This window comes from Crocuta crocuta, unplaced genomic scaffold (genome assembly GCF_008692635.1).
Source record: "Crocuta crocuta isolate KB4526 unplaced genomic scaffold, BGI_CrCroc_1.0 scaffold139, whole genome shotgun sequence".
Lineage (NCBI taxonomy): Eukaryota > Metazoa > Chordata > Mammalia > Carnivora > Hyaenidae > Crocuta > Crocuta crocuta.
The window spans coordinates 10,323,238-10,331,906 of NW_027533258.1; the positions used below are offsets into that span (position 1 = coordinate 10,323,238).

Sequence of the window (8,669 nt, forward strand, 5' to 3'; positions counted from 1 at the left end):
GAGACGGAGAGGGGAGGGTGAGGTTGGACACAGAGCCTCTCATGTGGGGGGCGGGGGCATCACCGTCACAGCCTCCGAGGTGGGAGCTCGAGGACTCGAGGACTCGGCCAGAGTGGAGTCAGGGTGGGCTCTGCAGGGGTGCTGTTGGCGGGCTGGTGCATCCTAGACAGCTCGCCCCAATGCCAGGCGGATTTGTGTTACTTGTGGCACATTTGTTTACAGAAAGGGGTATTTACTGTTACAGAGAGAGAGAGAGAGAGACAGCGTGAGCAGGGGAGGGTCAGGGAGAGAGGGAGACACAGAATCCGAAGCAGCTCCAGGCTCTGAGCTGTCAGCACAGAGCCCGATGCGGGGCTTGAACCCACGAACCGTGAGATCATGACCTGAGCCAAAGTCGGACGCTTAATTGACTGAGTCACCAGGCACCCCTGTTACTTTGTTTTTTAATGTTTATTTTTTAGAGAGAGAGAGAGACAGAGTGTGAGCAGGGGAGGGTCAGGGAGAGAGGGAGACACNATAGGAGATTTCCCTCCCTCTCCAGTGGCTTCCAGAACCTTCCCTGGCATTCTGCAATGTCACAGCAGCACGCTTCGGGTCATTCTTCAGTGAAGAGCTGAGCGATTAGTAGGTTATCCGAATTTAGAGCCTCCATGTTTTCATTCTAACTAATATTCTTGCTTTATTTCTTTGATAACTTTCTCCCTTTTCCTCCCTGTTTTTCCTTCTAGAACTTCTCCTAGGGGGTGCTGGTTCTCTATGTGGTTTTGCCTAAGGAGGTTTGACAGGGCAGATGAACAAAGAGCCTGCTCTCCTCCGGACTAAGTCACAGCAGACCGATGCGTGGCTATTGATATATTGGTTTTATTGCTGATATGCAGTAAAAGGTGGGTTTGGCTTAAAATCTTAAATTGAAAGGACTTATTAAGATTTCATCCAAGATGGGGCGTCTGGGTGGCTTAGTCGGTTGAGCGTCCGACTTTCGCTTAGGTCATGATCTCGCGGTTCGTGGGTTCGAGCCCTGCATCGGGCTCTGTGCTGACTGCCAGCTCAGAGCCTGAAGCCTGTTTCAGAGTCTGTGTCTCCCTCTCTCTCTGACCCTCCCCTGCTCACGCTGTCTATCTCTCTCTCTCCTAGAAATAAATAAAAATATTAAAAAAAAAAAAGATTTCATCCAAGAATCAGGCAGACCTACGTGCCCAGTCGCTGGCAAAGCTCGCCTTCCTGGCAGAGGGCAGATTACCAGGTGGGCGGAGTCCGAAAAGTCAGCACAGCAACGCAAACTTCCTCCCCTGGGCAGGAGTGCGGGGCTGGGGGGCTGGGGTGGAGGCCCAGGCAGTTTTCCTAATGAGAAATGTACGTGGAAACATGAGGCCGGGGGGAAAAGTCCCCCTAATTTAGCTATTTTCTTATTAAAACATTTTTTTCCCTTTATCTCTCTGCTCTTTTGATCTCTCTCTCTCTCTCTCTCTCTCTTTTTCTCCCTCTCCCCCTCTCTTTCCTGGAAGCTTTCCTAAACTTTATCTTCCAAAGCTTCTATTAATTTTTTGATTTCAACAATACTGTCGTTATTACTTTTTTATTTTCAAAAGACCTTTCTTGTTTTCTGAACAAGCATCTAGAACATACCAGAAGTCCTGGTTCATCCACAAAGTGAATGCAGGAAGCCCGCTAGGAAAATAGACAAAGGATACGGGAGAATACCGTGATCACACAGGTGGTCTTCCCAGGGTGAGGCTTACCCGTTTCACTCTGGAGGTGCTGACCCCTGCGATTTCCCCAAACATGGGAAACTCGACCGCGTAATTTGTGGTAGTGGGGACTGCGTGCGCGCTTTCCCCCGGTTAAAAAAAAAAAAAAAAAAAGGAAAATAGACACAGGATGTGAAAAAGCAGTTCATACAAGGAAAAACTCAAAATGATTGCCACACAGATGAGGAAGGATCCACGCCCACTCCTAACTGGAAAAGTGAAATAAGAGACTGGGAAGATGGCGGTCAGATCGGCAGCAACCGGGAAGTTGAATGATATCAAAGGTTGAGACGGATGAAGGATGAACCAGATGGGGGTTGGAGAGGGGACTGTCATGGGCTGGTGGTGGCGGGGGTGTCCTGGAGCATAGCTATTCTGGAAACTGTGCGCCCTGATGGGACTCAGGGAAATCAAGCATGAGAATCGTTTGTGATCTCGTAATTTGAACGTATTATACAAGGAATGCTTTGCCTAGATCTGCATGGAAACGTGATGGCCAGCGGAGAGAGGACATAAGGATAATTTCCGGGTTAGTGGATATGATCTCACCAGCGCGAAAATGTGTGTGTGCCTGGAATGAAGTGCGAGAAAATTCTCTGACCCAGCAATTTCATTCTTGGATATAGTTCCGAGAGAACTTCTCACGTAGGTCCACACAGGGTCATGATGGGAACTTTAGCCGCCGTGTTGTTTGTGGTGGTTGGTGCTGGCGACAGCCTTGGGTTCCTAACTATGGGAAGGAGTAAATAAACCCCGATCGACACAGACCAGTGAATTCCACGCAGCGGTTCGTAGCAACAAGCCAGCTCTGCTAACAGCAACTTGGGCAGATCTGAAACATTTGTTGCTGGGTGAGGAAGGTCAGGAACAAAAGATTTATTAAAGTTCCATTTACGTACCTGACAGACAGACATGCACGCATTTTACCAGGATGTATATTGAAGAATAAATACTGTTGTGGTTACCTGTTGATATGTAACAAATATCCACCCCCAATTTCAGTGGTTTAAAACAAACAACTGCTTGTTATTTCTCAAGATTCTCTGGTGCCAGAAATTAGGGCAGGCCAGGCCGGGGGGTCCATGTTGAATCGGCTAGGGTTACGTGTTGGGGTGTATTCAGCTGTTGGGTTGGGCTGGGTGGGGCTGGAAGCTCCCAGAAGGCTTTGTTCACATGTCCTCAGGCCTCAGCGTTTCTCTCTGTGGCCTCTCTCTCTCTCTTTCATTCTCTCAATGTCCATATCCTGTCTTACTTCCCCCCCTTCAGCCCGGGCCTCTCTCTCTCTGTAGCAGGATAGCTGGACCTCCGTAAAACATGGCGGCTGGCTTCCAATATTTAAAGCTGAAGGCTGGGCCTGGAACTGTCAGAGTGTTGCTTCCAGCACTTTCCATCGGTCACGGCAAGTCACACAGTCCAGCTTCCCAGGGAGGCGGGGTAGACTGTAGCTTTGGGAGGGTGGTGTGACTTGCATGCCCATCAGAAGAGAAGTTGATGGCCGACATCTTTGGAGACTGTCACATGCAGCAAACACGCCATTTTGGCCGCCCGTGGAGAGTAGGAAGATTGGTTTGGGGAGGAACAGGGTAAGTAGGAGCGAAGATTGGGTGTCACCAGCCCAGGAGTACAGCTCACCTAACTTTCTGTGACTGAGGTACCCCCCAAAAAAAGTCAAACCAAAGTCAACCAAATAAACAGGATTCCATAACCCAAATCAGAAAAACCCAAGAAAAAAAGTGATAAAACAATATAAAACTTCAGAAATAATCTAAGTATGTCAGCTTTTGGTAACTTAAAATGTTGACTTTCGAGAATTTTTTAATATATTTTTTAATGTTTATTTATCTTTGACAGAGAGAGACTGAGTGCGAGCAGGGGAGGGTCAGAGAGAGAGGGAGACACAGACTCTGAAATAGGCTCCAGGCTCTGAGCTGTCAGCACAGAGCCCGAAGCAGGGCTCAAACCCATGAACCGTGAGATCATGACCTGAGCCGAAGTCGGCTGCTTAACCCACTGAGCCACCTGGATGCCCCTCAAGATTTTATTTCTAAGTAATCCCTATACCTAATGTGGGGCTCGGACTCAACCCTGAGACCAAGAATTGTATGCTTTACTGAGCGAGCCAGCCAGGCGTCCCTAAAATGCTGACTTTCGAACAGGGAGAAAGAGAAGGATGTACTGAATGTCTCTTGTGTCCCCTGTCCTATCTCACCAGGACGGGGGTGGGTTGAACCCAGTTCCGTGGAGGTGGGTGGCCAGTGAGAATCCCCCCATCCCCTGACGTCAGCTGGTCAACCTTGTCTGGCAGTGGATAATCCACTTGGAAAGTTCTTGCCTGAATCTTGGAACTCAAGCCACGTCCTTGCCCAGATCGGGGCCTCCGAGCAATGATTTCCAGACGCGGAGGGGTGGCCTGCTGGCGGATTGGGAAACTTTGTCTAGTTTGGTCACGAAGTAGGATGCAAGGAGCGAGGCGAGCGTTGTTTTTGGAAACCATCGTGGCCACAAAGCATGTACGAATTCATTCCTTCATCCGCTCATTTATTCAATAAGTACTTGTTAAGCACCTACTATGTGGCAGGTGCTAGGGCCTCAGAGGAAAGTCCAACACAGAGGGTGCGTGTGTGTGCACGTGTGTGTGGGACACGGTCAAAAACCAGAAGCAGCCATAACCGCCTTGGAGGGGGGGATGTTGCAGGAAGGCAGGAGGTTGGAACGTGTGGCCGCCCCTTGTGTTAGCAAGTTACCTGCCGGGAAACACGGGCCCGGATCCTTCTCAGCACCAGGGCTTAACTGAGTCAGAGGAGCTCTGTCCTCGGCCAGTAGGCCGTTTGGTGACAGTCAGAACACCAGGGACGAAAAACGTCTTTCTCAAGCCACGGTGAGCCTGGGGTCCTCGGTAGTTCCTCCCGTTCCTCAGTCCTTGGAGCCCCTTCCTCTCACAGGACCGTGAGGCCCCCTCTCGTACCATATGGCTTTTCCCCTCTTTTTTTAGTTTATTTATTTATTTTGAGAAAGAGAGAGCGAGCGAGCGAGCAATAAGCCAGTGAGGGGCAGAGAGAAGGAGAGACAGAACCCCAAGCAGGTCCCACGCCCTGATGACAGGCTCGAACTCACGAACTGGGAGATCATGACCTGAGCTGAGATCAAGAGTTGGATGCTAACCGGCTGACCCTCCCCCCCAGGGGCCCCTGACTTGTCCCCTCTTTGACCCTTGCTGCGACAGAAGTGTGCACCCCCGGGGGACCGCGTTGGGAGGGTCACACATGGGGGACGAGGCCAGTCCCCGAGGGGCGTTATTCCCAGGAGAGTGAGGCAAGGCAGCCCGGAGCCGGGGAGCTCGCACATTGGGCAAGAGCCGGGATCCGGTGCCTCTGATCCTGACCCCGGGGATTTGGAGACACCAGCAGTTCTGGGAAATCCGGGGGCAGATGTGAGAGGGGGAGGGGCAGAGGGGAAACGGACCGGCACCCCAGCCCCTCCTGGCCCCGACCCCTCCCGGACTGTGCAGTGAGGAGCGAGGTGACAGCGGGTGGGGGTGAGGGGCACACATACCGGACACCCCTTTCTCTGAGGACAGGCAGTCGTGTCCCCCGCCCCCACCTCGACTCGCCTGAGTTCTAACCCTGTTTCCACTTCTATTTACTGTCCAAAGTCCCAGGGGCAGGGGATGCCAGGTTAGACCCGCCTGCACACTCGGACACACGGACTCAGGGCCCTGGCCGGGACCAGCCTCTCCCGGCTTTAGTCCCTCCTCGCCCTGGGGCCCGGGCTGCCTGGGGAACCCCCGGGAGGCGGCCCTCCGTACCTCTGACAGGTAACCAAGGTCGGGCGCAGGTGGGGCTGGGGTGTCTGGTATCGAGGAGAGCCTAGTGCAGGGACAGTGGGGGCTGGTGGGGGCTGAGGGGGTGCTTGGGTCCACGAAAGTGTGGAAGGGAGGCTCCTGGCCAGGTCCGGGCCCAAGCAACGTCCTGGGAAGCTGCATTTCAGCCCCACACTCGCCTCCAGCCTTAGACCCAAGCCAGGCGGTGACCTCCGTCTGCTCCGATCCTCCACCCACAGCATCAGCCTCTGCGGGCATCAGCATCTTAGCTCAAGTCTCCGAACTCAGCCCGAGCCTCGAGGCCCCCGGGCTCCAGCCCTGGACCCAGCATGGCCAAGGACTTTCAAGACATTCAGCAGCTGGACTCCGAGGGAAACGACCACCAGCCGGGTGGAGGGGAGGGGCTGGGCCACCACGGGCTCGGCCTCAGGAGAGAAGCCCCGTTCCGAGCAGGTGAGGGCCAGTCTCCGGGGCTTTGCTCCCTCTCCACCTGGCTGCTGAGAGCTCTGTCTCCCCCAGGTCCCTTCCTCCCCTCTGTCCCCAGTGGTCAGGGACCCGGCTCCTCTTGGTGTGAGATGCCTGCCCCCTGACCCCACCTTCCTCTCTCCCCCTGGGACCCCAGGAAGGGGTGTTTGCCCAGAGGTGAGGGAATCATTGGAAGGTGGAGACAGCTTCCTTCCCGCTTCCTCCCAACCTGAGCCTGCGCATGTGTGTAGCTTTCATGTCTCCGAGTTGAGCCTGGGACTTTTAAGTATCTTCTTTGATTTGTACTTTCATTTTTTTATTATTAAAAATTTTTTTAATGTTTATTTGTTTTTTAGAGAGAAAGAGGCAGAAGACTAGCAGGGGAGGGGCAGAGAGAGAGAGAGAGACAGACTCTGAAACAGGCTCCAGGCTCCGAGCTGTCAGCACAGAGCCCGACGTAGGGCTCGAACTCACAAACTGTGAGATTATGACCTGAGCCGGAGTCAGATGTTCAACTGACTGAGCCACCCAGGCGCCCCTGGATTGGTGTTGATAGATTTACTAACCTCCTCAATATGAGCTGTGTTTTTCTGTCTCTTTGTATGCCTGGTAATCTTTGATTGCAGCCTAGACATTGTGAATTTTACTGTGTTCTGTGCTGGATATATTTATACTCCTCTGAATATTTTCAAACTTTGTTCCAGGCTGCTGTTAAGCATCTTGGAGTCAATTTGATCCTTTTGGGTTTTGCTTTATGGATTTTAAAAAATTTGTTACCTTATTTATTTTATTTATTTTACGATTAATTATTATTTTTTGTAATCTCTACACCCACCTCAGGGCTTGAGCTCATGACCAAGAGTCACATGCTCTTCCAACAGAGCAAGCCAGGCGCCCCTGCTCTTCTGATTTGTTGGGCGGGTCTGGAGGCCCCCCCCCCCGCCCCAGCACNTTGCAGGTTGGCTTTGTCCTCCCTGGCCTTGGGTACTTTTCCTGACATGCACGTGTTGATCAGTGCGCAGCCCGTTGCTCGGGGGAGCCCCCTGCAGACCCCCGGAATTCTCGGGCAGCTCTCTCCTCTCCAACACTCTGGCCTGTGAACTCTGGCCCCGTGGTCCCCCTAGGGAGACACAGAATCCGTAGCAGGCTCCAGGCTCTGAGCTGTCAGCACACGAACCGTGAGATCGTGACCTGAGCCAAAGTCGGAGGCTTCACCCACTGAGCCCCCCAGGCGCCCTTGCTTTTACCTTCCAACTCGCCTGGGCAGCACTACTTATATTTTACCCCATCGTGTTCTCAGAACCACCCGCTCAGGTCGCTCCTCTTCTGACCCCCATCTTTCTTACTGTGGTAAGAACGCTGAGTCCGAATCCGGTGCACCGGGGCGTGCTGTTAGCCACAGGCATAGCCGTAAGCGGATGTCCCGCCCGTACTTGCCCGCAAACCACACCTTTCTACCCGTGAACAGTGACTCCCCATTTCCCTGGACCCCGGCAACCACCATCCTAGACTTCTGTGAGTCTAGGTTTTGGATACCGCACAGAAGCAGGCATGAGAAAGTTGAGGCCCCAAGAGGTTGAGTGACTCGTCCGTGATCTTGGAGCTGACCTTGGCCACCGGTTGGGCTGATCTGAGTGGAGGGGCAGGGACGGGCTGCCGCGCTGGCCCACGACTGGGGTCTGTGGGTCCTCCTCCCTGCAGGTCAGGCTGGGAAGCAGGGCAGGGGCCTGATTAGTAGACAGGGCTGGAGAGAGCGCGCGGACTCAGCCCCGGGACCTGCGCGGCCGGGGATGACCGTGGTCATGGATGGAGAGGCGCCCTGGGGATCAGGAGGGCATGAGGTGGGGGGGTGTCGGACACGGGGGGACGGGGGGCTGTGTTCACAGTGGGGAGCAGGCAGGGAGTCAGGGATGTGGCCTCTCTGGCTCAAGATGAAGTCCTAAGTGTGAACGGGAGGAGGTGACAGTCATTGGTGTGAGGATCTCAGGAGTTCTGGGTGGTCACTCACAGGGAGTGTCCACTCCGGGTAGAGACTGGGGAGGAAGTCTCCGGGCCCCTGGCTAACCACCCCCCCAAGGATGCAGGGGTGCCAAGGTGTCACGGCAGTGAGGACGGAGGAAAGTGGGGCCCGAGGTAAAGAGGAAGCATGTTGTTTGCAGGCGACGGCGCCAAAGCGGGCGCTTCGGCCCGGAGGACAGCGCTGTCCCAGGCCAGGGGGCGCCGGGCGGGGCGCAGCCAGCTCAGTGCCTGTGAAGCGGGGGTGTGTTTGCGACAGAGTGTGTGAGAATGTTTGCTCTTGAGTGTGCGCTCGTCCCGGGTCTCAGCGTCCTGCTGCGCCATCGGGTCCCAAAGTGAGGGTGGCAGGGGCCGGGCGGGATGTGCTGGGGGCAAGAGAGTGTGCGCAGCGATGAGTGTGCAACGTGTGTGAGTGTGAACTGAGAAATGTGTGTGCAGGTGTGTGGGGGTCAGAGTTTCTGGGAGGTGACTGAGGCTACAGGGGGGAGTTCGCAGCGGAGCGAGGGGCTGTGGGGGGTCAAGTGCAGCAGGAAATGGACAGGAGGCTGGTAGGGATGGGGGGTGAGGGGCGGGACAGGACCGGGCTTGAGGGCAGCCCTTGGGGAGCGGTCTGCGGTGGA

The 8,669-nt window shown here is 54.3% G+C and overlaps 1 protein-coding gene and 1 non-coding gene across 2 annotated transcripts in view; both read left to right on the forward strand.

Moving 5' to 3' along the window:
- Nucleotides 1-1,678: 1,678 nt before the first annotated feature.
- LOC144217342 (U1 spliceosomal RNA) lies at nt 1,679-1,839 on the forward strand. Its single transcript, XR_013330879.1, has one exon. It is a non-coding gene; the product is annotated as a U1 spliceosomal RNA (small nuclear RNA).
- Nucleotides 1,840-5,483: 3,644 nt separating this feature from the next.
- The window catches only part of ASGR2 (asialoglycoprotein receptor 2), a 9,159-nt gene continuing 5,973 nt past the window's right edge, over nt 5,484-8,669 (forward strand). Inside the window, exons 1-2 of the mRNA XM_077746845.1 lie at nt 5,484-5,562; nt 5,808-6,021. Of these exons, the coding sequence (XP_077602971.1) occupies nt 5,898-6,021 (124 nt within the window). The 5' untranslated portion in view covers nt 5,484-5,562; nt 5,808-5,897. The remainder of the gene's footprint in view (nt 5,563-5,807; nt 6,022-8,669) is intronic.